At 35.9% G+C, this 17,645-nt stretch overlaps 1 protein-coding gene across 3 annotated transcripts in view; it reads left to right on the plus strand.

Moving 5' to 3' along the window:
• RNF24 (ring finger protein 24) overlaps positions 1-17,645 on the plus strand; it is a 49,729-nt gene that overhangs the window by 7,417 nt on the left and 24,667 nt on the right. The window contains exons 1-2 of one of the 3 annotated variants that reach the window (XM_077766926.1): positions 13,067-13,215; positions 13,672-13,821. In XM_077766926.1, the coding sequence (XP_077623052.1) occupies positions 13,679-13,821 (143 nt within the window). In that variant the 5' untranslated portion in view covers positions 13,067-13,215; positions 13,672-13,678. Of the gene's footprint in view, positions 1-13,066; positions 13,216-13,670; positions 13,822-17,645 lie in introns of those variants that run through there. The other 2 variants (XM_077766928.1, XM_077766929.1) reach the window with 2 other exon arrangements.

Here is a 17,645-nt window from a genome sequence, read left to right on the forward strand (position 1 = left end):
TTTTTTTCTTGAGAGAGAGAGAAGGAGAGAGTGAGCAGGGGAGGAGGCAGAGAGAGGGAGAGAGAGAATCCCAAGCAGGCTTTGCGCTGTCAGCACAGAGTCCCAATTTGGGACTCCAGCTTATGAACTATGAATTTATGACCTGAGCCAGAATCAAGAATCAGATGCTTAATCTACAGAGCCACCCAGGTGCCCCACAAATTATATATCTCCCAAATTTAAACGTTATCTCAACTTTTAAAACTTTGTATAGACCAAACAAAATGTATTCACAAGCCCAGATTCAGCACATAAGCCTCAAGTTTGTGAACTCCACTGTATAGTTTTAGTTTTGGTTTCATGATTATGCTTACCTGCTTAAATATGTTGGGATGCTTTCTACCTTTTTTTTTTCTTTCTGTACTCTGGATCAGTTTATATCGTAGAGGAATTATCTGTACAAGTTTAGATGGAGTTCTACCTCCATTGCCATCAGGGTCTGGGCCTTTTTGTGAAGACAGAGTTGCATATTTTCAGGATTTCATCTCAATCCAGTGTGGTTATTCATATTCCTATAAAATTGTACATTTAATTTAAATTTAAAGGAATTCTCTTACGGATTTTTTTAAATGTCAGCATAACAATAGTTTTTATCTTTTTCACATTCTGAATATTTTTTTTGGTTTGTTGGTTGATTTCAGTTCCCCTATGGATTTTTGTTTGTTTTAACCCATCTATTTCTGTTTTACCTTTATTAATAACATTCTTCTAGTTTATTTTGTTTGATTGACTCTTTTTCTAGCTTCTAAGGTGAATTCTTTTGCTCATTTATTTTCATAAAGATTGATAATACAAGATTGAAGATTATGATCTTTTCTTTTATTACAAGGCTTTACCCCAGTGTGATTAATTTCTAAATGGTCTGTAATTTATTTTGATTACCTTTTGGACCCAAGTCATTTCAAAGATTATTTTTTGAATTTCCAAATAGTTAGTTTTCTTTTGTTTCTCTTTTTACTATTGAGTTAATTTTATTGTGTTGTGAGCACAGAATGTGGTATTTTAAATGTTCCTTATAATACACAGTTTATCTAAATGTAGATTTTCCAGAGTCATTTGAAAAGAATGTGTTTTTTCTGTAAGATACAAAGTTCTAAATATATATTTATTATTTGGTAATGGTATTGTTTATATTCTCTCTCTCTCCCTTGCCCTTGCCCGCCGCGCTCGCTCGCGCGCACTCTCTCTCTCTCGTTTCCACCATAGTTATGTTTTTACCAAATTCTTAGTGTGTTTCTAATAACCTTCACTTCTGTATTTTGATGCTATGTTAGGTAAAGGTTTATATTGTTAATGTCTTATTTGGTTATATATATACATCTTATTTTTTAATCACAAAGCATCATTGTTCCATGTAACTTTTTTCTGCCTTCATTTCTACTTGTTTGAAATTGGCACTCCTACAATATTTACCTGAAATATTTTTGCTCATTTTTCCTATCGCCATCCTCATTTAGAAAATTCTTAGGATTGTTTTAAGTATTTTCTTATAAACAGCATATAATTGATTATTGTTTTTATGTAGTCTTTGAGTCTCTTTTTTATTTTTATTTTTTATATTTTTTTAATGTTTTATTTCTGAGAGAGAGAGAGAGCGTGAGCAGGGAGGGTCAGAGAGAGAGGGAGACACAGGAATCTGAAACAGGCTCCAGGCTCTGAGCTACCTGCCAGCACAGAGCCTGATATGGAGCTCGAACCCATGAACAGTGAGATCATGATCTGAGCCAAAGTCGGACGCTAACTGACTAAGCCACCCAGATGCCCCTTAGAGTCTCTTTTTTAATAAGGGGATTTAAACCATTTATTTTCCTCACAATTAACTTTAGATCTTGTTCCTACAATTTTATTTTATATTTCTTTCATTTGCTTTCTTATGGCTACTCCCACCCCACTTTTGTTCCTTTTGAGATATTACTAGAATGATCCAATTTTCTTTGCTTCATTCTATTCCTTCCTAGTCATGAAAGTTATATATCCCATTTGTGGCTCACTACATTTTAAAACATGTATTTGTTGTATTTGATTTTTTTTGTTGTTATTTTTTGTAGATGTTTTTTATCAAGTTAAGGAAGTTCTTTTCTGATCCTATATTTCTGGGAGTTTTTATATTGAATGGATGTTGAAATTTGTCAAATGCTTTTTTTTGCATCAATTATTATATGATTTATTTTAACCGTTAGCTGTTTAATATGGTGATTGCATTGATTTTTTAAAAAATATTAAGCCTGCTCTACATCCCTGGAATAAACTCCACTTAGTCCTAGTATAAAAATCTTTTTTTTTTTTTGTAACGTTTATTCATTTTTGAGAGACAAAGAGAGACAGAGCACAAGCAGGGTGGGGGCAGAGAGAGGGAGACACAGAATCTGAAAGCAGGCTCCAGGCTCTGAGCTGTCAGCACAGAGCCTGATGTGGGGCTCAGACTTACAAACCAGGAGATCATGACCTGAGCTGAAGTCAGACACTTAACCTACTGAGCCACCCAGGTGCCCCTAAAATTCTTTTTACATATTGCTGAATTCTACTTGGTAAATTCTGTTAAGAAGTTTTGTGTTTATATTCATGAGATACTATCCTTATCTGCTTTGGCATCCAGGGTAACACTAGCTTCAAAAAATTAATTAGGAAGTATTTCCTCCTGTTTTCTGTAAGAGATCTTCAATATGTGGTTTTAATTCTTCTTTAAACATTTGGTAGAATTCTCTGTTAAAATCATATGGGCCTGGAGCTTTCTCTTTTGTGTATTTTTAATGACACATTCAACTATTAAAAGTTACAAAGCTCTTCAAATTACTTTATATTAGAGTTGTGAGTCGTTTGTATTTTTTAAGGAATTGGTCTTTTTTATTTAGGTTGTTAAATTTATGTGTGTATGCCCTAATCCTTTCAATGGCTGTAGGATCTGTAGTGATACCTCCTGTTTAATTTTTGATATTGGTAATTTGTGCTCTTTCTTTTTTTTTCTTTATCATTCTTGCTACAGGTTTGTCAATTTTATTGATCTTTTTTAAGAATAGACTTGGCTTTTTGTTTCATTGGTTTTCTAGATCATTTTCCTGTTTTTTATTTCATTAATTTCTGCTCTTTATTATTTTCTTCTTTCTGTCTAACTTGGGTTTATTTTGCTCATTTTCTAGAGTCTTGATGTGGAGGTTAGATTGATTGAGATTCTCTTCTTCTAATGTATGCATTTTAGTGATATGAATTTCCCTCTGGGTACTACTTTATCTGTGTCTCACAAATGTTGATGTACTGTATTTCCATTTTCAATCAGCTTTATTTTTTTTGTAAGTATCCTTTGAGACCTCTTTTTGACCCATGGATTTTAGAAGTGTGTTGTACCCAAATGTTCATAGCAGATTTTTTGTAATAGCCAAAACTGGAAACAACGCAGATGTCTTTCAGCAGATGAATGACTAAACAAACTGTGGTACACACATAACTGTGGAATAAAAAGGAATAAACTATACATTCAGCAACCTAGCTGAATCTCCAGAGCATTATGCTGAGTGAAAAAAGCTAAAAGCTAACTCTAAAAAGTTCCATACTTTATTATTCCTTTTATATATCAATTTTGAAATGACAGCATTTTAGACATGGAGGACATACTGGTCATTGCCAGAGGTTAGGCTCTGAGAGTGAAAGGCAGTATATGTTGTCATGAAAGAATCCTTCTAGTGTTGGAACTGTTCAGCATTCTTCTGTTTGTGATGTTATAGTTATAAATATAACTAATATATACTTGTGATTTTATACTATAAAATGTTAGCACTGTGGGACACATGGCAAAATATACAAATGATCTATTATTTCTTGCATATGAATCTACAATTATATCAATAAATTATCAATTAGGGAAAATATTTTAAAATTCAAAAAAGTTGGTGTGCATCAGTGACTCAGTCAGTTAAGCATCCAACTTTAGCTCAGGTCATGATCTTGTAGTTCATGAGTTCAAGCCCCACATCAGGCTCTGTGCTGATAGCTCAGAGCCTGGAACCTACTTCAAGTTCTGTTTCTCTCTCTCTGTCCCTCCCTTGCTCACACTCTGTCTCCTCTGTCTCTGTCTCTCTCCCTCAAAAATAAAGGAGCATTTAAAAAATAAAATTCAAAAAAGGAATTAAAATGGTACACTAGAAAATATCCACTCGATACAAAAAAGGTCAGAAAAAATACATGAGATATATGGAAAACAAATTGCAAAATGGCACATAAATCCAAGCATAACAATAATAACATTGAATGTGACTAGATTACTTCAATTAAAAGGCAGACATTGTCTGACTGGATTTTAAAAAGGTCCATCAGTATTCTGTCACACAAGACACACTAAATTCGAAGACAGAAAATGATGGGAATAGAGAAATCTTGCAAGGAATATGCATAAGACAGCTAGAGAGGCTATGCCAATACCAGACAAAATAGACTTTTAAAAAAAGAGACCAAGACATTTCATAATAAAATGATCAATTTATCAGGAAGATAGTTAATACAATAGTTAAAAACAAGTACCCAGGGTGCCTGGATGGCTCAGTCGGTTGGGCGTCCAACTTCAGCTCAGGTCATGATCTCACGGTTCATGGTTTCGAGCCCCACGTCTGGCTCTGTGCTGGCAGCTAGCTAAGAGCCTGGAGCCTGCTTCAGATTCTGTAACTCTCTCTGTCTCTGACCCTCCCCTGCTCATGCTGTCTCTCTCTCTCTCAGAAAAGAAAAAAAAAATGTGAAACAAATACCCACCTAACAGCTGAGCCTCAAAATACGCAAAGCAAAACTGATAAAATTAAAGGGGAAAATAGGTAATTCAACAATCAGAATTGAAAACATTAAGACCTCAGTGTCAATAACAGGTAGAACAATTACACCAAAAATCACTGAAGATCTATAAAAGTTGAACAACACTATCAACCAACTTGACCTAACAGGCAGTTATAGAATACTCTACCTAATGACAGCAGAATACCAATTCTTCTTAAGCACACACGGAATAACCTCCAAAATAGACCATATGCTACCAGGTATTGGTTAAAAAGTTTCTTAAAGGGGATACACCTGGGTGGCTCAGTTGGTTAAGCATGTGACTTTGGCTCAGGTCATGATCTCACAGCTAGTGAGTTCAAGCCCTGTGTCAGGCTTTGGTTTCCCTCTTGCTCTCTGCCCCTCCCCCACTTGATCAATCTCTGTCTCTCTCAAAAATAAATAAAAACATTAAAAAAATTTTTAAGTTTCTTAAAGGTCACATAATAAATATTTTAAACTTATTACCTGTATCATCTCTGTCACAGCCTCAACTCTGCAGTTTTAACTCAAAAGCAGCCATGAACAAAACACCAATGAATGAGCATGACTATGTTCTGCTAAACTTTACGTACAAAAAGAAGCAGGCCATGCATGCTAGGTCATAAAACAAGTCTCTATAAATTTAAAAGGGTTGAAACCTGACAAAATGTGTTCTCTGATCACATTAATTAAACTAGATATTACCAAAAGAAGGAAATTTGGGAAACCCACAAATACTTGGAATTAAATATTATATTTCTACATGGCCCATGGGTTAAAGAAAACACAAAATTAGAAAACATTTCAACTGAATGAAAATGAAAATACAGTAAACCAAAATAATGGGATGATTACCCAAAGTGATCTGTATAGAGTCAGTATAATTTCTGTCAAAATTTCAATCTTTTTTTTTTTTTTGCAGAAATGGAAAAGCCAGTTCACAGATTCTTATGGAATTGTAAGGGGCCCCAAAATACCAAAACAGTTTTGACAAAGAACAGAGTTGGAAGACTTAACACTTCCCAGTTCAAAACTTACTACAAAACTACAGTAATCAAAACAGTGTGGTACTGGCATAGACCAACGGAATAGATTTGAGAGTCCAGAAATGAATCCCAACCAGCTATGGCTAGTTGATATTTGACAAGAGTGAAGACAATTCAGTATGGAAATAAGAGTCTAACAAATGATGCTAAGATAACTGGGTATTCACTTGCAAAATAATAAAGTTGGACCCTTTTCTCATATCCTATGTAAAAATTAACTGAAAATGGAAAAATGACCTAAATATAAGAACTGAAACTAGAAAACTCTTAGAAGAAAACATAGAGATAAATCTACATGATCTTGGGTTTAGCAATAGATTCCTAAGTATGACACCAAAAGCACGAGTCACAAAAGAAAAAAAGATAAATTTGACTTCATCAAAATTTAGTTTTTTTGCACATTTAAGGACATATCAAGAAAATAAAAGATAAACTACATAATGGGAGAAAATAATTGTAAATTTTGTGTCTGTTAAGGGTTTAGTATCCAGAATACAGAAAAAACTCTTACAACTTAGCAACAAAAAGACAGCCCAGTTTAAAAAATGGGCAAAGGACTTAAACAGACTTCTCCAAAGAAGATATACAAATGAAATAAGTATACAAAAAGATGTTTAACATTATTACCCATTAGGGAAATGCACATCAAAACCACAGTGAAATGCCACTTTAAGCCCATGAGCGTGGATATTTTAAAAATTAAAAACCACAGAAAATAACAAATATTAGTTCGAATATTGAATCCCTGTGCATTGCTGTTAGGATAAAGTGATGCGTAGAGCCATTGTGGAAAACAGTTTGATAGTTCCTCAGAAAGTTAAATATAGAAATATATATTAGGGTGCCTGGGTGGCTCAGGCATCCAACTTGGGCTCAGGTCCTAAGCGTCCAACTTCGGCTCAGGTCATGATCTCACGGTTCGTGGGTTCGAGCCCCGCGTGAGGCTCTGTGCTGACAGCTAGCTCAGAGCCTGGAGCCTGCTTCGGATTCTGTATCTCCCTCTCTCTCTGACCCTCCCCTGCTCATGCTGTCTCTCTCTCTCAGAAATAAATAAAACATTAAAAACTTTTTAATAAAAGGTTAATTTTATGCTTTGTGAATTTCACCTCAAAAATGTTTAAGCATATGCAGGGTATGTATGTACTCTTAAGAAGTTGTGACAAAGGGCACCTGGATAGCTCAGTTGGTTAAGTGTCTGACTTCAGCTCAGATCATGATCTCATGGTTTGTGAGTTTGAGCCCCGTGTTTGGCTCTGCTGGCAGCTCAGAGCCTGGAGCCTACTTCGGATTCTGTGTCTCCCTCTCTTTCTGCCCCTACACTGATCATGCTCTCTCTCTCTCGGGNAATAATAAACTAATAAACTTAGGTTTTTATAAATTATTAAATTATTGCTCAAAACATTATATCTTTGATAATTATAAAAATTAATGGGATCTAGTCAGTGATCTTTAAGAGACTATAACTGGAGATAATGTGATAATTAGAGCAAACTGGGAATAAAATGTGAAGTATGTTCTGTAACTATTAAGAGTCTTTCAAGGACCTACTGAGAGACTAGAAGCTGAACACAAAGGAGTACATACTATGTGATTCCATTTGACTATGAAATTCTAGAATAAGGAAAATTACTCTGTAATTATAGAAATCAGATTAGTAGGAGTGGTGATTAACTACAAAGGGGTACAAGGGAACTTTCTGGGTAAATACAAGTGTTCTGTATCTTGCTTAGGGTTGTGGTAACATGGGTGTATTTGTTTGCCCAAACTCTTTGACCTGTACACATAACATAGTTGCATTTTTAAATGTAAATTAAAAATCTCATTTTTCTCAAAAAAAAATTTAAAAGCCCAAAATAATTGTTCTTAAGTTTTTCATGGACTCTTGTATTGTAAGAAACAGGTGTGTAGGATTTTTTAATGGTTTGTGAATCATAAAGTGTAAAATACAGCAATCTGATTATTGGTGTGTCTCTATCTGAGCATTTTTGAAGCTAAAGTAGAAAACTAACCACTGGGAAGATGATGTGGTATTGTCCAGGGAACAGGAACTGGCCCAGGAAGTATGTTTGCTACCAAACACACTTCAGGAAACACTATTGTAGCCTGTCTAGCTGTGGCATTGTGTTAAACTCAGGTCCCCTGTGGAGCCAAATCTCACATCTCTTGTATTTGGGTGAGAAGACCCATTGCCCATAAAATACTCAGATCTTCCTGTGTTTTTCTCTTTCTTTCTTTTTATAAGTTAACCTGATTAGATAGATGGTTTGAAATTTAGGCTGAAACTACAGATTTCAGAAACTATGAATTTTCTAAGGAGGGAAAAGGTTTTCATGTGAATTAAGTCAGAAATGCCAAGTAAAATCCAGTAGCACACTGTATGTTCTGTTTTTCCTCTTCACTCCCACAAGGAGCAGTTCCTAAGTAACTTTTACATTTGTAATACCTCAGTAGCAAAGTATGCTTATTACTAGGATGATGAATAGTGGCTCTCTTTTTAAAGATGACATTTTAAAAGATTATTAATACATACTCAAAAGATACCATGATGAAAATATTATAAAACTAATGTGTCACTACACCAGGATTAACATCTTGGAATAATATCCCCTTCTCCTTAGCTATTGGGCCAACATATCAATTGTAGCTAAGCAGTTTCATTTATCAGAAGAATAGAGGAAAATTTCTAAAATGTATTCTGCATCAGTATATCCTCTGTCATCCCTCCCTCCCCCCACCCACCAACTCCCACCCCCACCCCCCCCCCCGGAATAGGTTGTGAGGCCTTGCCAAGAAGGGAGAATTTCTAGGAAAGTCTCAGCAGCCAGCCAGCCCTCAGGAGCACTGAGGTAGATGTCTCTCCCCTCTAATGGCAGCACTACCTCTCATACCTGCATATCTGTGTACCTGTTCAGAATTCCTCAAGTTTGTTGGTGAAACTCCTCAAGGAGTCTTGCAGGGCAGTGTTCTCACACCACTGACACACGCCCTGTTGGTCTATATTGGTGGCTGCTTTTAGAAAGGGTAGGTTTCCAGTTCCTGCCACTGGGGACTAGGTTGGCAGGCCACTTGACACAAAGCTTGACAGTGTGTGCAAAGGAACTCCCTGAGAAAGGAGTGCTTGGTTTGATGAAATCCTCTCCAGAGACTTGATCTTTAATGTTCTTTTATTTAATGTCACCCCTCCTCCAGTCCCTGCCAAATATGTGCCTCTGAGCGTGCGTGTGCGCGCGCGTGCGCACACACACGCACGCACACACACACACACCCCTTAGTATTTGGTCCTGACTCTTAAAAGTTTTCAGACACTTCAGTATCTGTGGGCTCATTTTATCCTTCCAGGAATCCAGTGAAATGGATAGGATAGGCATGGTTCCATTTGAAAGATGAGATAATTAAGGTATATAGATGGGCCAAATACTGACATCTAGCTAGTGTTATCCTGGGAGCAACATTCAGATTTGTTGACTATAAACCTGTCCCTTTTTCTACCCACACTTTCTTTTTGCCTGTTTTCTCTCTATTAGCCCTTCTAGCATGGATGTTTAATTTCTTTGTTTCCTAAGGTGAGAGTTCTTTCACCAAGCCCAATTTGCCTGATGAGGGATATTTCTAAGGGATTGAAGGACATCATCTAAGTCTTGATTATAGCAAGGGTCATCAAGTGAGGCCCTATCAGCGATGTGGAGATTAAGAGTAAAGTTTGTGCATCTGTACAATTCTTAACAGCTCTATAATGTATGCGCTAGATATATTTAATAAAGTTGTCCTTAATTCCTTCCTTCCTTTCCAACATGATCTGAGTGTAGGAAAAAGGAAATTACATATCTGAGTAAATAAAGTATTTGCAGAAAATAGATGAAAGTCAAAAACTAAATATGATCCATTATTTATGTTTGGAAGTCCTCAGAGAAGAATTTCCATGGGATGAAGTTGTTCATTGCGCTCTTGACTTCCTGGTATAAGTTATTAGAAGCTGGAAATTAAGATAATAATAAGACATTAGATTTTGGATACAGCCAGTCAGTATCTAGTAGTGTCTACAATATAAGTATACTCTTCTGGGAACCAAGAAAGACATTAAAACTCTATAAACATATTTTTAATTTACCTTATATAAATAAAAGTAGAAGTGTTTTGTTTGGTAGGTTTTTGTTTAGTTTTGTTTTGATTTTGGCAGTAGTCATTGTTATAATTCAGTTAACAGTATGTGGTCTTGATAATCAGGCCTGGCAGTTGCTCTTCATTGTGTATTGAATCCAAATGACAAGAAAAGTTCTAGTGAGAAGGTGTGATGGGCCACTTTATTACTATAGCTCATCATCTAACGAAGGGGCCACCTCCATTCTTGGATTTTGAACTGTGTGGTGAGATCAGTATTACCAAACAAATGGACAGAAATATCCCCCTTTTTAAGGTTTAAACAATATTTGCTGTTTTCTGATTATAAAAACAACACATGAAAAAGATTATAGAACATATAGGCTGAGAACCTATTGGCTTTGGAGATGTAGAAGCCTTGGCTCCTGTATATACTTGGTCAGTCATGACTATGTGACCAGAATTCTCTAATCTTTGGTTTCCTTATCTATAAAATGGGAGATATTATGATACCTACCTACATAGAGCTGCTATGTGGAGATAAAATAAAGTCAGTAAAGTGCTTATAACAGGGCCTGACTTAATAAAGGGAGTTAAGGAGCAGCTGGGTGGCTCAGTTGGTTAAGCATCTGACTTAGGCTCAGGTCATGATCTTGTGGTTCGTAAGTTCAAGCCCCACATCGGGCTCTGTGCTGACAGCTCAGAGCCTAGAGCCTGCTTTCAGATTCTGTGTCTCCCTCTCTCTTTGTCCTTCCCCGACTCATGCTCTGCCTCTCTCTCTCAAAAATAAATAAAACATTTTTAAAATAAATAATAAAAATAAAGGGAGTTAAAAAAGAAGAAAATCAAAATGACTAGTAAGCCACAAGCCACTGTTAATAACATTTTGACATGTTAGCTCTCAGGATTTTTTCTGCCTTACACTCACACATACATACCAGTATGTACATACACATATAGGTGTATATATATATCCATCTTTTTTTAAATCTTTTCCAAAATTGGGATCATTTTTTTAGTGTTTATTTTTGAGAGAGACAGAATTGCCAGCAGGGGAGGGGCAAAGAGAGAGGGAAACACAGAATCCAAAGCAGGCTCCAGGCTCTGACCTGTCAGCACAGAGCTTGACACGGGGCTCAAACCCACAAACTATGTGATCATGACTTGAGCCAAAGTTGGATGCTCAACCAACTGAGCCACCCAGGTGCCCCAGGGGATCATATTTTATATACAATCTATATCCTGCTTAATTTTCCCCACATATCTTTATATATTTCTCTTGACATTAAAATTTACTGAAACAGATTTTTATGACCTCATAATACTGTAACATGACTCAACAAAATTATTTAATCATTACCTTATTGTGAGACATCTAAGGTATTTTCAGTATTTTACCATTATTAATGTCCTTACTTTAAAGGTTACAAAGTTTTTAAAATCTTAAGACTTGTTCTGTTTTTGTTTTGGTGGGGTGGGGCACACTTTGAGGTTGAACTTTTTCATATGTTTATTGATTCCTGGCATTATCTCAGTGAAATACCTTTTCGTAAATGAATGTAACTTGTAAAGGTGTTTTAGGTAGGATCTCAAGCTTCTAGAATAGTGTCAGGTACGTAGTAAGTACTCAATAAATATTTGTGGCATACCTACAACTATATGGTCAACTAATCCTCGAAAAAGTAGGAAAGAATATCCAATGGAAAAAAGACAATATCTTCAACAAATGGTGTTGGGGAAGCTGGATAGCAACATATAGAAGAATGAAACTGGACCACTTTTTTACACTGTACACAAAAATAAATTCAGAATGGATTAAGACCTAAATGTGCAGCAGGAAACCATCAAAATCCTAGAGTAGAACACACACAGCAACATCTTTGATCTCGTCCAGAGCAGCTTCTTACTAGACATGTCACCAAAGGTAAGAGAAACAAAAGCAAACATGAACTATTGGGACCTCATCAAGATAAAAAGCTTCTGCACAGTAAGGGAAGCAGTCAATAAAACTAAAAGGCATCCTTTGGAATGGAAGAGGATATTTTCAAGTGGCATATCTGGTAACAGTTAGTATTGAAAATCTATGAAGAACCTACTAAACTCAATACCCGAAAGACAAATAACCCAGTGAAGAAATGGGCAGAAGACATGAATAGACACTTTTCCAAAGAAGATATCCAGATAGCTGATAGACACGTGAAAAAATGCCCAACATCAACTCATCATCAGGGAAATACAAATCAAAACCATCATGAGATACCACCTCATACCTGTCAGAATAGCTAAAATTAACAATACAAAAAACAACAGGTGTTGGCAAGGATGCAGAGAAAGGGGAACTCTTGCACTGCTAGTGGGAATGTAAGCTGGTGCAGCCATTCTGGAGAACAGTATGGAGGCTCCTCAAGAAGCTACAAGTAGAACTACCATACTATCCAGCAATTGCACTATTAGGTATTTACCCAAAGGATACAAAGATACAGATTCAAAGGGGTACATGCACCCTAATGTTTGTAGCAACATTATCAACAATAACCAAGCTATGTAGAGAGCCCAAATGTCCATCAACAGATGAAAGGATAAAGAAGGTGTGTGTGTGTGTGTGTGTGTGTGTGTATGGATTATTACTCAGTGGATTATTACTCAGTGAATTATTACTCAGCCATCAAAAAGATTGAAATACAGTAGATACATACATCAAAAAGAATGAAATCTTGCCATTTGTAGCGATGTGTATTATGCTAAGTGAAGTAAATCAGTCAGAGAAAGAGAATAACATATGATTTTACTCATATGTGGAATTTAAGAAACAAAACAGATGTACATATGGGAAGGGGAGAGGAGGAAGAGAAGAGAGGGAAACAAACCAAAAGAGACTCTTAATGATAGAGAATAAACTATGGGTTGACAGAGAGAGGTGGGTGGGAGATGGGCTAGTTAGGTGATGGTTACTAAGGAGAGCACTTGTAGAGAACACTCTGTTGTATTTAAGTGATGAATCCCTGAATTCTATTCCTGAAACCAATATTGCACTGTATGTTAACTAAAATTTAAATTTATTTTTTTTATTTATTTCTAGGAGAGAGAGACAGCGTGAGCAGGGGAGGGTCAGAGAGAGAGGGAGACACAGACTCTGAAATTGGCTCCAGGCTCTGAGCTGGCAGTCAACACAGAGCCCGATGAGGGGCTCGAACCCATGAACCGCGAGATCATGACCTAAGCGAAAGTCGGACGCTTAACCGACTAAGCCACCCAGGTGCCCCAACTAAAATTTAAATTTAAAAGAAAGGGGGAAAAAAAGAAACAACTAGACAAGAAATTTGAAATCTTTTTAAGAGGATACTCAAAGTTTTCAGCCTAAAATATTTCATTATAGTCATTAAAACAATATTGTGATGTGTTAAAGGAGGGGGAAATTATCTTTTTTATAACTTTAAATTGTCACAATTTAAAATTTATCAATATTGGAAATTTAAAGTGCTGTCCTTTGGTGATCACCTTTCAAATAAACTGATGATTTTTAAAAATAAAGTATATTTGTGGCATAAATGAATGAGTGGCAAGAATATTAACTCTTTGTCTATCATATTTATTTCAAATGAGGTCAAGTCTTAAGAAAACTATTATCTCTGTATACATACAAAAATAATGCTGTCTTGGTTCTTAGTCTTTATAGCCTAATATTTTTCCTTTCTTTTCTTCCCCCCCACAGTTCATCCATGAGCTCGGATTTCCCACATTACAACTTCAGGATGCCTAATATTGGATTCCAGAACCTGCCTCTCAACATATATATTGTGGTTTTTGGTACTGCTATATTTGTCTTCATCCTTAGTTTACTCTTCTGTTGCTACTTGATTAGGTAATTAGTTTTCATTCTATGTTACTTCAGAATATGTTAAGCAATCAGCTTTTTGCCCTTAGTTTAAAAAATTGTGTAAGTGCAATAATTTTGTAAATTTTCTAAAATTAAGGTTGTTTAACATTTTAACCTTCTGTGAGTTATTTACTAATCAGTAAAACACCTTTATACAATCTTCAATCCTATTTGTTGATGAATGTGTTTTACCCTATAGAAGAAAATTGTCCTCATTTATTTTTCTAACATATTAGCACCTGGTCCAGATACACTTATTATCTGTTCCCAAGATTTAATCTATATTCACAGAGATTTCAGGATATCTTTTCAAGGAGGGTATTGTGTCATTGTTACCTGGTCATTAGGGATCAGAAAACAATGTACAAGACAAGGTCCAAGCCTTTAAACAGGTTCTTGTGGTCTCTTAAGATTTTAAGCTCCTTGGGTCAAGTGTTCAGGTGATTGATTATCTGCATAAAACACTAAATATTCCAAAAGCTCTACAGCACATATATGGACAAGTGACAAAGGATAATACCTCACTTGACCAGTAAAAATTCACAGTTGACTTACTCATAATTGTTTAAACAAGCATCTTCTTTTTAAGTTTTGAAAGCTGAAACTTAAAGACTAAAAATTCATATACTGTATTGTTCAAAGAGCTTTATGAGTAGAAGAGTAGAAAGTTGGATTTGATTAAACAACTATATACCTCTAACAATTTTTAGGGTTTGTACAGAATGTGATTATGGTTAAGATCCATACCATCATCAGATGTCTTTAAGCAATAATTAACTGTTGCCCCCAGTGACCACTCACTGATGGTCAAATTTGAATGAATTTAATGTATATTTCCAATATTCTGATAAATAAGTTTACATTCCTCACAGAAAGTGAATCTTTTCTAAAGTTCTCACAAAATGTAATCACTTCTTATCGCTCATAGATATGCTGGCTACTTTCTCAGAGTAATAAACACTTAGCTAATATAATTATAGCATTTGGGGGAAATGCATTTCAGAAATTTCTTTTTTCTAACATTTTTTTAACAATTGATAAATATTATGTAAATATTCAGTATTTTTTTTTTGAGTAAAGGAATTAACCATAGCAAAAGTAAACCTCATAACCTTAAAATATGATTATCTTTGGGGAGGATGGCAGAGGACTGCTGATTTGTTGTTGTTGTTCCTTTTCTCAGACCTATTAAATTTTTTGGTAATTTCCCTACAAATGGTTTTAATTAAGAAATTTGTGAATTTAATATTTGAAACCAAATTATATTTTAAAAGATGATAAAAATAACATAACAATATAACAAAATATTAAAGATTCATTAATGAAGGGGTTTTATATATGTAAAATATTCAAGCTAGCTCACAGTATAGTTTTTATTACTATGTCTAAGAATTAAGCCTTTAACCTTCTTGTTTTAAGAAACACACTAGGGGTGCCTGCGTGGCTCAGTCGGTTAAGCGTCTGACTTTGGCTCAGGTCATGATCTCACGGTTCATGGGTTAGAGCCCTGCATCAGGCTCTGTGCTGACAGCTCAGAGCCTGGAGCCTGCTTCAGATTCTGTCTCCCTCTCTCTCTGACCCTCCCCTTGCTCACTCTGTCTCTCTGTCTCTCTCAGAAATAAATAAAACATTAAAAAAAGAAAGAAACACACTAATATACCAATTGTGATTCTGGGCTCTGAAACACCATTTTACTTCATTGTATTCCTTTGAATAATCAAGCAGATAGGTAAAGAGAAAGGAAAAATTATAGCAGTTATCTTTGTATATTACCATTGTACTTCATTTTATTCTTTCCATACCCTTTTTTATTATTTAGCTTACAAAGCAAGTAAGTGGGGATCTGCTACACTACAATAAAATTATCTTGTCTAATCAGAGAAGCCAGTCATGTTCAAACATTCTAAGCTTCATTTACCAAGTCAGTGGTACCACTTTGAAAATTAAATCATATTTATTATAAGGAGCTTTTCCTTTCTGATGACCTAATTTGTTATTTTTAACCTTTTATATGTTAAATTTGGATTTAACAAGTCATTTGCAGTTAATCTGGAGATTAACTTTCAAAAGATCAAAGCAGCACGGTGGGGGTCGGGGGTATCTGGGTGGCTCAGCTGAGCGTCTGACTTCAGCTCAGGTCAGTCTATGAGTTTGAGCCCTGAGCCCCTAGCCCATGCATCAGGCTGACAGTTCAGAACCTGGAGCCTGCTTTGGATTCTGTGTCTCCCTCTCTTTCTGCCCCTCCCCCACTTGTGTGTGCTTTCTCTCTCTCTCTCTCTCTCTCTCTCACACACACACATACACACACACACACAAATAAACCTTAAAAAATAAAATAATCAAAACTCATTTTTAATATAACTTAAGCTCCTCTAGCACGTTTCAAGAGGACTCTGCTGTTCTCATACAGAAAGATCCCTCTAGTCAACACCAGACTCATCAGAACCTTAGGAGGAACACAAGAGGTAGGTCTAAACAAGACAACCACCACCGACCACAGTCTTCTACAACACTGGAGTATAGAATCTACTGCCTACAATAGGGTTATGAACAGATCACCACTAGAACACAAAAGGAGGACATCTTACCCTGCTAGCAGTGATGCTATTTTATGAGTCATACAATATTCTGTTAGTTCTCTCTCTCCTCAAATAGATATTCTGTTTACTGTATCACAAATACAGAGCAGTGCCTGGCACAGTGTTGGCACTTAATAAGTATTTGTTGGGTAAATGAAAGAATAGTGTCCTTAGTTGGAAGTCATTAGATATGCATAAAGCTAAAAATCAAGGAGCAACGCAAGAAAGGTATTTAAGGATATGGAAGCAAATATCAAAATAACTTGGAGAGGGCAGAAATTTGTGTTTTTTGTTGTTGTTACTAACCTTGTAGAACTACATACAACTTTGAAATTTGTGATTATGTAATTTTGATAAAATTGAAAACTAGCAGCGCCTGGGTGGCTCAGTCGGTTGGGTCATGATCTCACAGTTTGTGGGTTGAGTCCCATATCAGGTTTAGTGCTGACAGCCTGGAGCCGGCTTTGGATTCTGTGGCTCCTTTTCTTTCTGCTTCTCCCCCTTTCTCTCTCTCTGTCTCTCTGTCTCTGTCTCTCTCTCTCTTTCAAAAATAAATACTTAAAAATAAGAAAAAATTGAAAACTAAAGTTACAGGGAAGATTTTGAGTTATCTAACAGAAATTTAAGGTCTTAGGGGCACCTGGGTGGCTTAGTCGGTTAAGCGTCCGACTTTCGCTTGGGTCATGATCTCGCGGTTCGTGGGTTCGAGCCCCACGTCGGGCTCTGTGCTGACTGCCAGCTCAGAGCCTGGAGCCTGTTTCAGTCTGTGACTCCCTCTCTCTCTGACCCTCCCCTGCTCACGCTGTCTCTCTCTCTCTCTCCTAGAAATAAATAAAAACATTAAAAAAAAAAAAAAAAGAAATTTAAGGTCTTAAACCAAAATAATGACAGTAGAGCTACATAGGGTGTATGAATTGTTGTAATATATGGGTAGTAAAAATGAACAGAATTTGGTAACCAGATATTAATGATGGACAAGAAAAGATGTGCTTAGAATTTTTCCTGGACTTATGGTTTAGGTAGCTTGGAAGATAGCAGTCCCTTCACAGAGCTCAAANAAAAAAAAGATAAGCAAGTTTAGGATGGAAGGATGATAGATTCCATTTTAGACATGGGATGACTAGGTTTTACTGTGTAACAGTCAAAATATTTAGTACACAGTTGGATATAAAGCTTTTAAGAAATCTGTCTAATTAAAGGGGGTCATGTAATAATAGGTAGAAGCTGAGG

Source organism: Crocuta crocuta, unplaced genomic scaffold (assembly GCF_008692635.1).
Source record: "Crocuta crocuta isolate KB4526 unplaced genomic scaffold, BGI_CrCroc_1.0 scaffold15, whole genome shotgun sequence".
In the NCBI taxonomy this organism is placed as follows: Eukaryota; Metazoa; Chordata; class Mammalia; order Carnivora; family Hyaenidae; genus Crocuta; species Crocuta crocuta.